A 17,215-nucleotide genomic window follows, 5' to 3' on the forward strand; every position below is an offset into this window, starting at 1 on the left:
TTACCAAGACTTCATTATCTTTTTAAATTTTTTTAAATTAAAAAAATTTTAATTATTATTTTTAAAATTTAATTAATTAATTAATGGCTACGTTGGGTCTTCATTGCTGCGCGTGGGCTTTCTCTAGTTGTGGCGAGTGGAGGCTACTCTTCATTGGGGTGCGCAGACTTCTCATTGCAGTGGCTTCTCTTGTTGTAGAGTACGGGCTCTAGGCACGTGGGCTTTAGTAGTTGCAGCGTGTGGGCTCAGTGGTTGTGGCTTGCAGGCTCTAGAGCGCAGGCTCAGTAGTTGTGGCACACAGGCTTAGTTGCTCCGCGGCATGTGGGATCTTCCTGGACCAGGGCTCGAACCTGTGTCCCCTGCACTGGCAGGTGGATTCTTAACCACTGCACCACCAGGGAAGCTCCATTATCTTTTTTATTAATGAAAGAAATTCTTTGCTAATTCTATTTCTCTCTTCCTAAGGGAAATCATTAACCTATAGTTAGTGTATTTCCTTCTTGTTCATGTTTTCATACTTTAAATAAATATACATAAACAATATCTCTATGGTATCTTTTAACATAATCAAGTTTATGCATAAGTTTTTAGTCACCTCAGAAGTTTTTTTCTTATTCCTCTGTCCTAAAAATAGTTTCTTATATTCTTTCAGAAGAGTTTTATTTTCATATTTAGGTATTTAATTTATGTATAACTCACACCAAGTTTCTTTATATGTAAGGGTTTATATTCTCAGCACTTAATGGTCTTAATTTAAATTTAATTAAGCCCAGATAATCAGGTAAGGCAATTCTCTTCCTCAAAATTGACTTGGACCTTTACATTATCAAATGAACTCTAAAATCTGCTTGTTAAATCCTACAAAAAATTATGTAGGGGTTTTGAATGAAGATGCACTGAATTTATACATCAATTTGGGAAGAAGTGACTTATTTTTATGACACTAAGTCTTTTCATTCATGAACAGAATATTCTTCTCCACTTATTATTTTAAGTACAATTTGATAATTTTCTCCAGTAAGGTCTTACACATTTTTGTTATACTTTATTTTTAACTACGTCATAGTTTTGTTACCACTATAAAAGCATTAGAGGTAGAGAGACTAGTTGAAGAGTTATGCAGAATTCCAGGTAAGAGAGAATAGTAGTCTCACGAAAAGAACATTCATTAAGAGAAGTAGACAGATCAGAGAATACTGAGGCAGCATGATAGACATGGTTTGATAATTACATCATATTTAAAGGGGAGAAGGGAAAGAATGAAGGTAACTACAGGGAAGACTGTGCCATTCATTCAGATATGGATATAAGAGGTCAGAATTTAGGTTAAGAGATGTTAGTGATTTTCCATATACTATATTTGAAGTGCCTGTTTAATAGGCAAAAGTGGGCCTAAAGCTCAGGAGAGGTATTTGGGTTGGAGGTTTGAAAATCATAAGAAAAGTAAGTGGAGACATGGTATGAGATTGCCCAGGGAGAGAGGTGAAGGGTAGACAAGCCTAGGACCTTGAGGACAGTAAAAGCTAAAGGATGAGCAGCAGCATAGGAACTCAAAAGGTGACTGATGAGTAGTAGAGAGAGGAAAGATTTGTAGGGTGTTATACAAGATATTCATATGCTTGTTATTGCAGTTTACTTGTATGACATATCATCTTTGACACATAGGCAAGAATCAATTTCTACATTTCATTTGAAAAGTACTAATTTTGCAGAGTAAAAAAACATGGGGGGCTTTCCTGGTGGCGCAGTGGTTGAGAGTCCGTCTGCCGATGCAGGGAACACGGGTTTGTGCCCCGATCCGGGAAGATCCCACATGCTACGGAGCGGCTGGGCCCGTGAGCCATGGCCGCTGAGCCTGCGCGTCCGGAGCCTGTGCTCCGCAACGGGAGAGGCCACAACGGTGAGAGGCCCGCGTACCGCAAAAAAACAAAACAAAACAAAAAAACCCCACAAAAAAACACATGGGTATTAGAATTCAAAGACCTCATTTAAGGGATATATAATCAAGAACTCCGGGTACGAGAGAGAAAAATCAATTATGCTGGCCTGAGGGAGTCAGAAAGGCCCCACAGATGCTACAATACAGCTGACATGAGAAGAAACGTGTTTACTAATCTGATGAATGTGCACATGAACATATTTCAGACCAAGGGAATAAAATTTGTTGACGCATAGTCTCAGGCTCTTCACCTGTAAGAAGGAGTTAATATTTTCCTTGCTGAGCTATTCTAGGGATTAAACAAAGAAAACATGTAACTCATAAAGTAGGGCTTCTGGTATATGATATATATATGGTATATGATATATATGGTATATATATATCATATATATATATGATATATATGGTATATATGGTATATGATAAATTCTTAATAAATAATCTCTTCAACCTGTGGTATATTTCTTTTGTTAGTTATTATATAAAGTTTGCTATTATTTATTTCATCACATGTGTTCTTAGATTATATAGATTACATATCACTTGAAGGTAAGGACCTGTGAGAACTTGTCATGTAATTCTTAAATCTATGAAACTAAAGGTTGATAATGTTCTGTCCTTGACATGTTACAGAGCTTTCAGAATATGTAAAAGTGACACTATCTCATTCTTTCCTCCCAACTCCTTATTTTATTATAATTTTTAATTGTGCAGCAATAACCTTTAACTAACTTTAACTTTTAAATGGTTTTAATTGGACTAAGAGCAGTAAGTTTTCTGCAGAAAATATTACTTCCCCTGAAGAGGCTGCTGTTTTAGTAAAAGTATTAGAAGTGGAGTGAAACTTCATTGTTAAGTAATTCAGTTTTGCAGTTATTTCTTTGTTTAGTACCTGAATAGCTGACTGTTGTCATCAAGATTTTCTGATCCCCATTTGCCTTTGATATCTTCAATGACATGGTTCTTCAGAAATTTTCTCAATAGCTGGATAGTCTGTTGCCTTGTAACCTCAGGACCAAAATTGCTATTATTTCTTAATAGGTCATAAAGCCAGTCTACTGCTTCTCCTGCTGTAAAACAATTGCCATATTTTTTAAAGTGTTGCCTGTGTTTCCTTAGAGGCATTCCCGCTCGAAAAGATGTGGTAACTTCATTCCACTGCAAATAGAAAGGAAAAAAATTTTTTTTAATTAGACAAAGAAAATTCTCTCATTCGCATCTTGTTAAATCATTAAAATTCATGAAGAAATCACTTGTCTTATTTGTGCTAAAGAAAATTTTACATCCCATACTGATTTCTTTTTATTAATTCTAGTATTGTAATAATATTTTTATGTAATAGTTTTGGACTACAAGCACTTCACTGGCTGGTTGGCTTACTTAGGAAACCTAGGAATAAAGGAGAACTACAATGAACCTGCCTTTAGTCCTCAACAGAGAAAGCATTTATTCCTGTTTCTTCCTGTTTCTTTAACCTCAACTAATATTAATAATATGATAGTAGCATTTGTGTCAGACATTATGCATTACACTCATTATTTCACTTTAATTCTCACAATTCTATGAATAGGTACTATTACTATCCCATTTTCAGATAAGGAATATGAAGCACAGAGATATTTAATAATTTGACAAAGGTCACACAGCTAAAACCCAGGCATTGGATTGACTCTAGAACCTGTACTCATAACTAACTATGCAGGCCAAACAAAACTCTTTGCAGGCAATAGTTTTATTGGTAAAATACCTTTAGTATTAAAGTATTAATATACCTTTAGTATATTTACTAGTGAAGATCCCAATAATTTACATAGAACATATGCGGTAAGTTAAGTTTTAAGTCTACTGTTTGTTTAATGACGCTGTGATATATCTACATTTTCAAAAGATACACTTTCCAAAACTGTTTTCAAATTACCCAAACTTTTGGGTTCGTGGCAGGTCTACGGGGAGTGGTATAGAATAAACATATAACTTTTTAATTAAAAAATCTTACATTAGAGGTTAAGAAATCTGATTTGTAACCCCAACTATGCTACTACTCGCTATGCTACCACTTATCTAACCTATGTGGTCCCAACATCACAACACAGAATTTAAGGTCTGAAAACACAATAACTGTATTCTTTTCTTTCCACACTTCCACATTTCATATATTATTCGAGAAACTTATATTGAGCTGCAATTTATCCAGAGATTAAGTTGTTTGTTATTCTACAGATCACAGCACACTTTCACATACAGTATGTCTACTCTAGGACATCTTTTAGCCTGGGCATGTATCATTAGCTGTAGTTTACCAAGGTGGAAACTGACGCTCACAGAAGTGACTCTCCTAATGTCACATAACCAGTGGCACAGTATCCTCTTGGATTGATGATCCAAATACACAAGCCACTCTATGCAAGTACAAATCCAGTGACTACCAACAGTGGTTCCTGATGGGTATTTAAAACATTCTTAGTTATGAAATAGCTGTTACTGAGTGGCATTCAGTCGGTACATCCTGCATTAAATTCTACAGGACCGGCTAAACGAAGCTGTCACAAACAATCGGGCTTGCCCCCAGTCTGACCCTACAAAGCACTGGAACTCAAAACTCTTCTCGAATCCTTATGCGGGTAGAAAATCAGGCGTGCGGAGCGGCTAAACTCAGAATATTCCAAGACATTTCAGAGGACGCCGACAGCACCAAGAACAGGGGTAGCTTCAGAAGCTGACTCCGATGCGCCCACCCGGGGTGCCCGGAGCAAAGGAGGGGGACAGGCGTGTCCTGCAAGGGTCCGCGATATCCCCTCATTCTCCTCTTCAGCCACCCAAGAGGTTCTGGGACCTATCCCTCCGCCCGAGGGAAAGCTACAAACGTTCTCACGTAAAAGCAGCCATCACCCCGGCTGGCCAGTCTCGTTCACGCGCGGTCTTACCAGCCTGGTGGCCCGATAAGGCCCGGGAGGCACACCCTGATTTTCCATTCCTCCCACTGGGCCCGAGGGTCTGTCAGCGCCCGGTGCCCGGCATGGCGGCGCAAGGCGACACTCAGCCCCCGAGAAGCCGGCAGCAGCGCAGCCTCCCACAACCGTCGGCCCCGCCATCGATTTGAATACCTCAGAGGGCTGCGCTGATTGGCTGCGCCGTTGGGCCACGTGACGCGCCGCCCTGACCCCGCCGCCGTCCGCGTGGGCTGTGGACTCTTAAGGCTTTCGCGCGGGCCGTGGGGCTTGCGCCGGCTGGTCTACTCCCGGGCGGGGCCGACGAGACAGGCGCCCGGCCTAACCTGGCTTCCCTGTAGCTGCTTCTCCCTCTTGCGGTCGTTGGCGAGGCGGAGTCATGTTTCCACATTCAGAACGGGTGAGGCGGTTTAGCTCCCCACAGCATGGTTTGGAGCCAAGCCTTTGGGTTGAAGGAATTTGAAATTTGCAAAGAAAAAAAGAACAGACAAGCGTTTTCTGCCTGGCCTTAGGGGATCTCAGGCAGTGGTTAGCATGTGAAACCAACCTGGGGCGTACTTTTCACCTGACAGATCCCTTGGTTTTGCTTCTGGAAAGCTTCCTGGGTGTATGTTGCAGTGCTGTCCCTTTCGTAGATTTTTGCAGGGGCGACAGTTCCATTCTCCCCAGTGCTAAAATGTAGGTTAACATCCCCGCCCCCCGCTCCACCTCCCCACCGGTTAATTCGGTAGTAAAATGGAGCTTAAGTAGTTTTCCGTAAGTGCACACAATAAGGGGCTTGGGACAGGTGATGCAAAACTTGCCAAATTGCTTCCCTTAAGAAAATCTACTGCCATATCAAACAAGAGTTCTGGTTATGTTTGAATCACCGTTATACATTTGAGGGAATTTTAGAAATCTGCATCAAACGTCATTTTTCAAATGAAAAAGCTAAGTTTCCCAGCGTTGAAGAACTTGCCCCAAATCTCAGGTCCTGTTGGCTGACCTCATACTTCGTACTTTTAATAAAAGTTCTATCTCCAGCCGGAAACTGGTGGTGGGTGTCCCTTAATTCAGAGACTGAGAGGTTACCTGAGTGATGTGAAGCTGTGGAAGAATTAATTTGGAAATTAAACAGCAATTTGAAAGGATAGGCTTTAGTAAAAAGGAGAGGTAAGAGAAAATTTTTTAGGGTGGAGTAGTATAATGGCATGCAGTTTACCTTACCTATTGAATTTAGGATTATTTCGTTGGAGATACATATATTTTCTGAACAGGACCTAAAATTATTTCAGGAATTTTTAAAAAATTCTTGGTGGACAGGAATAATCAACTCAGTTTTGCATTTGTGTTATGGAAAAGAAGTACAGTGATAGATGTTACAAAATAGTGTTAACCCTTTTTTTTTAATCTGGCTTTATGACACATTGTTCTAGGGTTTTCTTCTCTCTTTTCTTTTATTTCTTATTTCCCTTTAGAATGAAATGAAGATGAGAACGTGGAAGCCAAAATTTATCTTGCATTTTTGCCCAGCTCCGTAGTTGAACATTATCTGATATACAGCCTTTGGTATGAGTAGCCACAGCCTAATACTACCTATGTTTCCAAGACATAACCTGACAGGGGATACTATTAATGGCACAAAATTAATTTAAAATTATAAAGTTTCATGTGAAACATTTTAAAAGGTAACAATAAAAGTAAATCCAAACTTTTCATAAGAGAATGGTTGGAGGAGTTCTGAAAATGTGTGCAATAAGATGTAGGCATCATGTCTGGAGAAGACCTCTGAGACTATCTTTTAGTTGCTTCCATATTGTTTATGGGCTCACTCTGCATCATCCACCTTCACTCCGACAATTTCTTTAGATAAGAAAATACCTAAAAGTTGAGGTTTTGTCAAATGTGGGTGGTTTGGCTTTCTTTAAGGTGACTTTACTTATCTCTGCTTTTAGGAACTATTTATTGATTTCACAGTTTGATTCTTAGAAGTAATTTTATTTCTCTCATTACCAAGGTTTTAGGAGTCATTTTATCATCTTTTTCCTCAGTCTTCTATATCAGGATACCTCAGGTGGGTTATAAACTACCTGCATTTCGATTACCTGGGATACCTGTTAAAATGCAGATTCCTTGGATTCCCCAAACAGTTTTGGGGGAGTGTATGTATGTGGGTGGGCATGGTAGGGTGGTACAGGGTACATTCTTAGGAATAGAGGAGTCTTGAGTCTCTGTATATTTCATGGAGCTGATCTGCTAAAATGCCCACAGACTGCCTAACTGTGGACTTATATGTGAAAGAAATAAGGGCCTCTGTTAATTTACTCTTGTGGCTGAACCTAATCCTAATTGACAGAATGAATATCTCAAAGTAAAATGAAATGTATGCATCACTTCTTAAATATGGTGAGACAAAATATGATGAAACAAAATTTTTCCACCTTGACAGAGATTATCTATCTTGGTAAGCTTTCTCCACTTTGCCTTGCAGTTTAATTTTTTTCCCACTAGAATGAAGATTCTATGGCAGAGACTGTGTAGTTTGTTCACTGCTCTATCTCCAGCTGCTAAACAGTACGTAGTAGGAATTTAGTAAATATCTGGCGAATGGATGAGTTTCTTATCACTAAAAAGAAAGCTTATCTATAGGTGATGTAATTCAGTTATCTTTCCTAGGAAACTTTTTTTTTTTTTTTTTTGCGGTACGCGGGCCTCTCACTGTTGCGGCCTCTCCCGTTGCGGAGCACAGGCTCCGGACCTGCAGGCTCAGAGGCCATGGCTCACGGGCCCAGCCGCTCCGCGGCATGTGGGATCTTCCTGGACCGGGGCACAAACCCGTGTCCCCTGCGTCGGCAGGCGGACTCTCAACCACTGGACCACCAGGGAAGCCCTATCTTATTTTTCTAAAGTCCTTCCTTCCATAATTTTCATTTTATTTTTTTTTTCCTTAAGTTCTGAGAGAATTCTTCCAACTGAACTTTAAATTCACTGGTCCAATTTCTTTTACTCTCTTATGTTTTATAGTAACTCACTGTATGCTCAAAAAGGACCCTCTTCTTTGAACTGCTGTTTTTTTCATTGCATACATTAATTTTCTTTAATTTACGTGTTCTTATAAGAGACTTTAAAAAAAATTTACCATCGGTAACTGAGATGAGTCCCTGTGAAGACTGGATAAGTCCATGCAAGTATTTAAAAATAACTACTTTTTACTTTCAACCATTAATTTCTCAATTCCTGTATCCTCAGGTATGCAGACAGATGCTATAGTTTAGGGTTGGAAGTAAGGTTGACATTCATTGTTTTGTCTGGCAACTGACTCTTATTTCTTTTGAGAATAGCATACTTCCTCATTTGGAACACTACTTCTCCCACTGTAGCATGTATTCTGAATGAACTCTTCCATATTCCTTGCTCTCAGGAATGAACAATATGTCCAACTGAGTCATAGCATTCTGCTCCCCTGACTCAATGAGGTAGTCATGTGACCAAGCTGAGTCAAGCAGAGTCCTATGAGATTTTTTTCAAACTGGGTCAAGAGGTCAGAAGAGCCTTCTCTTTCTTGTGACTGAACTGAGAAGATATGAGCCAGGAGGCAGTGGTGGCTATAATTACAACTGAATGGAGACTTCTGGTCTGGTAAAAATGCACTGATGCCAAAGAAGAAACAGAAAGGAGAGCTAGAGAGAGCTAGTTTTAGTCGTTCTGAGGCTAGTTATATCCCTATGATTTAATTACATGATTCATAATTTTTTCTTTCAGTTTGTTTAGATATTTGTCACCATCTAAATGTTGCCAAACCAAACTTGAGTCCACTCGCCTGTGTGCAGTAAAGCCAGTCTACTGATACTGGGTTGTGGTGAAGGAAAGTGCAGTGTTTATTGCAGGTGCCAGAGAAGGAGTATGGACAGCTAATACTCAAAACCCCCTAACTCTCCAGTGATGGGTTTCAGGGAAGCAGTTTTAAAGGCCAGGTGAGGGTGGGGAGTCTCAGGGTGAGTGACCAGCTCATGCACAATTCTCTAATTGGTTGATGGTGAGGTAACAGTGTGGTGTCACAGGGGTTAACATCATCAATCCTCAGGCTCCAGCTGATTTGGGGGCTCTGTGCTCATGATCATCAAGTAGTTAACTTCCATTTGGTGGGAGTTTTAGTATCTGTAAAATGACTCAGGAATGTGCATCAGACACTGTTACCTATGTTCTTCAGGGAGGAACTAAAAATTCTGTGACTGATATATGGCAGATTGACTGTTTAAATTGTTACCAGTTCTCCTGGCCCAACTAATATTTTTGTCACTACATGTTCACATTCTTTCAATCATTAATTCTTGAGCCACGCTTTTGTGACTCAGGGGGAGTCCTGGGAGACTATGGCTTTTCTACAAACAGGAGGCAGGCAGAGGACATGGGGTTGGAGGGGGGTTCTTGTCCCAGGAAGTACCCACAGGGTCCTGCTCGGTTACATAAAGATCTCTAGTAAAAGAGAATTTTTCAAGAACACTAATGATGTTGATATTTCTTAGGGAGGATGCCACTTAACTCCTTGGTAAGGTTTTATATCATTCCACTATGTTACAGAACTCTATATAGTAACAGAAGCCATATGACTACATTGGGGAGATTATCCGGATTGCTTACAATCAGGTGCTGGTCTTCCTGAGGAGCTTTTCAGGTGTTTGACAACTAAGCTATTTCTGTGACCTATAGTGTTGTGTCTTTTGGGGGGAGTTTTACTTCATGAGACCTCAATCTCCTACCTAGTACAGAGTAGATGGAAGTCCCTAACTTATTTTTCCAAAGCCTCTAGTAAAGCTCATGGTTTCAAATGCACTATCCAAGTCTACTGAGGTTTGAGAGGAGAAGGAGGAGGATGTGGACCTATAGTTAGGCTGCCGTATTCCATATTTTTCTGTGTTGTGTTTGTGTGTGATGGAGTAATTTACAGGAAAGAAACATTTGGGGTTGAAACGACTGTGAAGGATTCAATTATGTGATTTTTTTTTCCCCTATGCAAAATTGTATTAACCAGCTTCCAAGAGAGTCCCTAATGATTCATGCCTCCTGGTATTTATGTCCTTGTGTCATCCCATCACAAACCAAGTATGGCTAACCTGTGTAACCAATAGGATATTGCAGAAATGACATTGTGACTCTTGACACTAGATCAGAAAGAAATTCCTGCTCCAGTCTTGCTATCTCTTGGATCTTTGGCTTTGGAGGAAGTCAGTTGCCATATTCTGAGGCCATTTAGGCAGGCATTTGGAGAGGTCCCTGTGGAGAGGAGCTGAAACCCTCTGTTTAACAATCAGCACTGTTGAGCCACTAGAGTGGATCCTTCAGCCCCAGTCAAGGCTTTGGACGACCAGCCTCAGGCAACATCTTGACTGCAGTCTTATGAGAGTCCCTGAGCCAGAGCTACTAAGCCATATCTGGATTCCTGACCTACAGAAACTGTTCAAAACAATAAATGTTCATTGTTTTAAGCAGTTAAGTTTTGGGAGAATTGTTACACAGCAATCAATACATGATTAATATAAAGATCTTCATTGTTCTTAAGAAATCAACTGAATAAATGGTAGTAGAGTTTATCCTGATGGAAAAGATTAGGGGAAGAACAAATACAAACCAACATTTCTGCATTGGACTTGTTAATTATGAGATGCCAAGTAGAAATTCAAGTGCAGATGTCAAATATGCAGTTGGACATAAGATTTTTGAGTCTTAGAGAGAGGTGAGAGTTACAGAATGAAATTTGAGAGGCATCTGTATATAGATTCTATTTAAAATTATAGGAAGAGATGTAGATAGAGAAGAGAACAGAGCTCATCACTGAGTCACTCCTGACATTGAGGAGAGGAAGAAGAGCTAGCAGAGAAGTCAGAAAAGGCACAGTCATTGAGATAGGAAAAGAAGCTAGCCTGTGTGTTAAGGAAGCCAAGAGAATAAACTCTCCAGAAGGGAGTGATCCACGCTGTCTAATGACCTCAGAGGCTGAGCAGGGTGATAGCAGAGAAGTTGTCTGTGGGAGTTGGAGACACAGAGATCAGCAGCACCTTCATGAGAGCAGTCTTAGTGTAGTGGGGGAAAAATGAAGGACAATTGGAGTGACTTGACAAGAGAATGGGAATGAGGAAGTTAAGACAGACATCACTAACAGGTTCACGAAGTTTTGCAGTGAAGAAGAGGTGAGAAATGTGAAGGTAGCTGGGAGAGGATATGAGGGCAACAGGGGGGTTTCTATTTGATGTATTTATAATTAAAAAATTTAAGATACAGGATACAAGGCTATGTTTGTAAGCTGATGGGAATAATTAAGCTCAAGAAAATAACTGATGATGCAGGAAAGGGATAATTGTGGGAGCAAACCCCATGAGAGACTGAGAGGGAATGGAATAGAAGTGGATATGCTGGCCTTTGATGGGAGCAGGAAATACTTCCTCCCTTCTATTAAGAAGGCAATTTAGGCTTTTTCTTTAGTAATACAGAGTGTGGGAAGGGAAAACATGTCAGAAAAACTGTCTTGCCATCTCAACTCCTACTCTATATAATTAACTGAAGGAATTAATCTCTGATACAGATTTTGATTGACCATTCATTCGACAGGCATATATTGAACTCCAACAAAGTAGAAGTTACTTAGGCAAAGTGATAGAATATCTTTCTCTAGGAGAAACCTACTTCAGAAATGGTCATGCAATTAAGTAATTAAAATGCAATAATTTAATGTTGATAATCGAGATGTGTTCAAAGTGCTTTGGATCATAGAAGGAAGAAGGACCCAAGCCTGTTGAGGGGAGACAGGGAAGGCTTCTTAGCCAAGACTTAATGGAAACTATAAGGAAAAGCAGGAATTTGCAATTGAGCTGGTTAACAATAGCCATAATAATAAAAATAGCAGTGATGATTCTGAGACACCTCATTCATGTATGGGAGAACACAGTAAAAAGGTGACGGTGAATCCTTTTCTACATTTCTTCCTGTGGTTTATGTGAATGTTTTCACATATTTGCATATTAGCTGTTTAGTGGACTGTCCTTGGAGTTGTCTGTTTAGCAGCACGTAAGTGTACTGATTTAGGCTTGATGGCTCCTAAACCACAACAGATTTTAGAAGTCTTCAGAGATAAGGAATTGAACATTTCCTTAAAAACTAATATCAATATCTAATAGCTTTCAAGGGGAAATTCTGCATTTTAGAATTTAAGCTAATCTCTGTGAAAATTGTATCTTAAGTATCGTGTGTTGAATGTGCATGTGTGTATATAAAATTGAAATTCAGATAAAAAGATCTTGAATGTATGTGGGGTATACTAGCTAATCAGAATTTTCTCTTTAATCAGAATACTATTGGTTTCAATATTATTGTTGAACATCTTTCCAAAATAAATCACTTTCCTTTGATGCTGTGTTAATGCTTAAAAATGCATATTAAGGGCTTCCCTGGTGGCGCAGTGATTGAGAGTCCACCTGCCGCTGCAGGGGACACGGGTTCGTGCCCCTGTCCGGGAAGATCCCACATGCCGCGGAGCGGCTAGGCCCGTGAGCCATTGTCACTGAGCCTGCGTGTCCAGAGCCTGTGCTCCGCAGCGGGAGAGGCCACAACAGTGAGAGGCCCGTGTACCGCAAAAAGAAAAAAAAAAAAAAGCATATTAAAATTATATGGAAAAATTTTTAAGTAATTTTCAATTTTGTTTCGGTTAGGGTTTTACTATACTTGAATGTTACAGTGTTTAGTCCCCCTCCCTGGGTTTTTTCTCTTTGAATAATTCTAATTTGTGTGTGTGTGTGTGTGTGTTTATGTGTTTGTTTAGTGCATGACAATAGGCAATACAGTTTTATAAATTATATTCTGTCATTAATGCAGAACTTTAGTTTTTTCCTTACAGCCATTCACATGAAGTAGTTTTCCCTTATGTCTTCTTTTATTCTATCTACTTTTTTCCCCTTCATCCTTTGTTTCATCTGATGGCGATGGTAGCAGTAAGGAAGGAGGCTACAGGGAACTCTAGTCTTCATATCATATGTCATTTTATAGACTTCTACTTTTCTTTGAACTTTAGTGCTAATTCTTTATTCTCTTTTAACTCTGCTTAGCCAGGGCTTTTAATATCCTGCAGGGAGTAAAAATTAATAATGAATTTTAGTCAGTGTATGTGGAAAATGATAATGTAATATACAACCATCAAATATCTGGGTTCCCCTTTGTTTAATGGAATTTTTGTGTTTTTCAATTAAAAGTGATTCATTAATAATCAATTGGTCTTTAGCTGTACAACTATACATGTTTAAGATATGAATGTATGTATGTATGTATGAATTCCCAAATCAGAAAAAATCCTTTGGTGGACTGCTCCATAACTATATTATGTACATGGGAAATCTGGTAAACTCAGGGTATGACAAAAACATTAGTAGAAGAGAATTTATAGAGGAGGGGCAGTTTGTGTATTTTTTGGTCATTAAAGACTGCATGAAGACTATAAATGACTCTGCCTTGAAGGAACTTCATAGAACAAGGAACATTATCTCCTAGTGTAGTGGACATTTATTGATTGATTACATAACATCTCTTTCCCTTACCCACCTTCCTTATAGTACCCAGATTGTTCTTAGGCCATCCACCCCTTTGGTACATGGTCCATAAGTTCAGGGAGATATACTACTGCCAGCTCAGGGGGTAGCCCTGAATTGCCTTAAACCAATAAGAACATTCAGTTCTCCTGGATGCAGTTAGTGTTGGTTGGATTTAAGCCAATGAGTATGTTGAATTTGCCATGTTCTACAAAAATCCTTCCAGCTCCTATAGGAGGTTTGTGAAGTCAGGTAGGTACACAGCTGAAGATGGCTAGCAACTACAAAACATCTGGCAGATACCATAAGGAAGGGGGGAAAATCCCCAAATATAATTTTACAAAGTTGGATCATGAAAGTCAGGAAGTTGTGCTAGAATCCTAGTAATACCTGTTTAGAAAGTCATCTTGCATTTTCAACTATAGCAATGATCATTAGTGGCATGTTCAAGGAGTTTAATTTATGAGCGTCAAAGATCTACACATAAAAATAGCCCTTCCTTTAAACTTAATTTTTCTCTGTTCAGATCGTTGAATTAAAGGACTGTTAATTCCTCAGAGTACCTATATTTGGGGACTAATTTAGGAATTCAACTCAAATAAAAAATTATTCTAGGGGAAAAGTTAATTCCCAGTTCTAACTGAAAGTGAATCATAAATGAATTTTTAAAATACAATCCATTCATAAGTTTAGAATTTATTGTATCTATGAGAGGTTTGGTAGCATATTAGAAAGAATTGGGAGATTGGGATTGACATATATACACTACATGTATAAAATAGATAACTAATGAGAATCTACTGAATAGCACAGGGAACTCTACTTGGTGCTCTGTGGTGACCTAAATGGGAAGGAAATCCAAAAAAGATGGGATATATGTGTATATATAGCTGATTCACTTTGCTGTACAGCAGAAACTAACACAGTATTGTAAAGCAACTATACCCGCAAATTGAAAAAAAAAAAAAGAACTCTGCTCTAGGAAGGAGTCAAAGACTATTGATTCTAATGTAGCCCTACCATTAATTAGCTATGTAACTTGCCCAAGTCACCTCCCTGGTTCTTTGTTTTCTTGTCTGTAAAATAGAGAAGTTGAAGTAGATTTCTTAGATTCATTCAGTTCCAGCAAACTTGTAATAAATTTATCAAATGCCAGAACACACGTTTATTTAACAGTGATTTTAATACGGAGTTTTAAAAATGGGTTTTGAAAAACATTTTTGTGGGTTTAATATTATTCTTCTGGATCATTAAATATTATTCATAAAAGTAATTTTACCTTAGGGCATTTAGTTTAATACATTAGTTAAGATCATTCTAATAATGGTAGCAAGATGATAACTAAATAAGAGTGTATTAGAGATAATTTTAAATGCATTTTTTACTGATTCTAAATGATTTTAAATTAGTTCATTTTTCAATTATTCTACTGATGTATTGATTTAAGAGTACTTTTGTTTTTTCCCCAAATAGTTTTATTGCTTTATAATTTTATTATGTACTAATTTGATAGCATTTGTTAGAAAGTTTAAACCAAATAATTAATATTTATGTATATATTAGCATATTATATATGTATTATATAATTAATATGTATATAATAATGTATATAATAATATGTATTATATGTATATGTGTATATAATATGTATATATACATATATACTGTGTATATAATAATATACATATGCATATAATAATATGTATGTGGACTGCATAGGAAAGTCATGAAACCTAATTTTGGGTCCTGTGTGAGAAGGAAACACCTGAGCTAATCTTGACAAATAAATTGGAATTAGCCAGGTGAAGAAAGGAATGAAGGAAGTCTCGTGAGAAGGAGTAGCTTATACAGAGTCATGGAGGTTTGTTAGTATGGAATATTTGGGGAATTGCAAATAATTTTTATATGACTAAGGTATATAGTACAAGGAAATGAAGAGTGAGATAAAGCTGGAGAGGTAAGCAGTCCTCATGATGGGTCAAGATCATGAGCATACTTATATGCTGTGTGAGGATTTCATATTATACCACGCCCCAATCTATTTCTGATTAACCTTGCTTCTGACTTTTGAAGTCATTTTCCTGTAGACAGTCACACTGCATTTGGAATCTTTATATTTAGTTTTGTCTTCCTATAGGTTATCATTTATAAAGCACCCACTTACTTTTCCACCATATAGTTTTTATTATCTTGCCTTGTATTGTAACTATCTTATGTATTATATCTACACACATTTTAAAACTCAGTGTTATAATTCTTGCTTTCAAATATCAAACATATTTTAAAGAACTACAGGGGATAAGAATAGTCTATTATGTTTACCCATATATTTACCATTTCTGTTGCTCTTTCTTCATTTTCAATGCTGCAGACATCTTTTGGGTATTATTTCTCTTCTGTCTGAAGAAGTTCCTTTAACAATTCTTTTGGAACAGATCTGCTGGCAAGAAAATTCTCTTAGTTTATTTACCTTGATCTGAGACTATTTTACTTTCATTCCTAAAAGATATTTTCTATGGATATGGAATTCTGGGTTAAAAATTATTTTCTTTCAGCATTTTTTTAAATTAATTATTTAAAAAAATTTTTGGCTGTGTTGGGTCTTCGTTTCTGTGCGAGGGCTTTCTCTAGTTGTGGTGAGCGGGGGCCACTCTTCATTGCTGTGCGCGGGCCTCTCACTGTCGTGGTCTCTCTTGTTGTGGAGCACAGGCTCCAGACACGCAGGCTTAGTAGTTGTGGCTCACAGGCCCAGTTGCTCCACAGCATGTGGGATCTTCCCAGACCAGGGTTCGAACCCGTGTCCCCTGCATTGGCAGGCAGATTCTCAACCACTGCGCCACCAGGGAAGCCCTTCAGCAATTTTTAAATGTTCCATTTCCTTCTGGCCTCCATGAGACAGTTGTTAATTTGAGTAAATGTTTCTCTATCCGTAATGCATTATTTCTCTCTGGCTGCTATCATGATATTTTCTTTGTCTATAGTTTTCAGCAGTTCAATTATGATGAGTCTGGGCATGGATTTTTTTTGTGTTTATTCTGTTTGGGTTTACTGAGTTTCTTGAACTTTCAGGTTTGTGCATTTCCCTGCACATTTGGGTAGTTTTCAACCATTATTTCTTCAAATATATATATATATATATATATATATATATATATATATATATATATATATGTTTTATTAATGTACTCTTTCTCCACTCTGTCTGGGACTCAGATGATACAAATATCAGACCTTTTATTATTGTACCACAGGTTCCTGAGGTTCCATTTAATTTTTTAAATCATTTTTCTGTTTTTCAGATTACATAGTTTCTATTGCTCTATCTTCAAATTCACTAATCTTTTTCCTTTGTCATCTCCATGGATCCCATTCAGTAAATTTTTAAGTTATTGTATTTTTAGTTCTAAAATTACCATTTGGTGGTTCTTTATAATTGCTGTTTTATTTCAAGATTTTCTATCATTCCATTTATTTCAAGGTATTTGCCCTTGTTGGAATGTTTTTATAATAATGGTTTTAAATCTTTGTCAGATAATTACAGAATCTGCCATTACAGCATTGGCATTTATTGATTTTCTTTCCCTGTGAGAGATTTCTTGGTAACCCCAAGTAATTTGGGGTTATATCTAGGACATTTTGAATATTATGTTATGAGGTGCTGGGTCTTGTTTAAATTCTATGAAAAATATTGATATTTTTGTTTTAGCTGGCAGTTGGCCAAGTTGGGTTCAGACCACGAATTATAACCAGCTTTCTGCAGAATGTGGTTTCAAGGT

General features: G+C 38.0%; 1 protein-coding gene and 1 long non-coding RNA gene across 5 annotated transcripts in view; one reads left to right on the forward strand and one right to left on the reverse strand.

Annotated features, from left to right (window-relative positions):
• The window catches only part of DEPDC1 (DEP domain containing 1), a 30,830-nt gene extending 25,643 nt beyond the window's left edge, over positions 1 to 5,187 (reverse strand). For 2 of the 4 annotated variants that reach the window (XM_067726535.1, XM_067726536.1), the window contains exons 1-2: positions 4,864 to 5,022; positions 2,832 to 3,097 (exon numbers count right to left, since the gene is read on the reverse strand). In XM_067726535.1, coding sequence (XP_067582636.1) covers positions 2,832 to 3,097; positions 4,864 to 4,911 — 314 coding nt within the window. In that variant the 5' untranslated portion in view covers positions 4,912 to 5,022. The other 2 variants (XM_067726534.1, XM_067726533.1) reach the window with 2 other exon arrangements.
• The window catches only part of LOC137218855 (uncharacterized), a 123,725-nt gene continuing 111,629 nt past the window's right edge, over positions 5,120 to 17,215 (forward strand). Inside the window, exon 1 of the long non-coding RNA XR_010940891.1 lies at positions 5,120 to 5,287. This is a non-coding gene — a long non-coding RNA (uncharacterized lncRNA). The remainder of the gene's footprint in view (positions 5,288 to 17,215) is intronic.

The sequence above is a fragment of the Pseudorca crassidens genome, chromosome 2 (assembly GCF_039906515.1).
Source record: "Pseudorca crassidens isolate mPseCra1 chromosome 2, mPseCra1.hap1, whole genome shotgun sequence".
Classification (NCBI taxonomy): Eukaryota; Metazoa; Chordata; class Mammalia; order Artiodactyla; family Delphinidae; genus Pseudorca; species Pseudorca crassidens.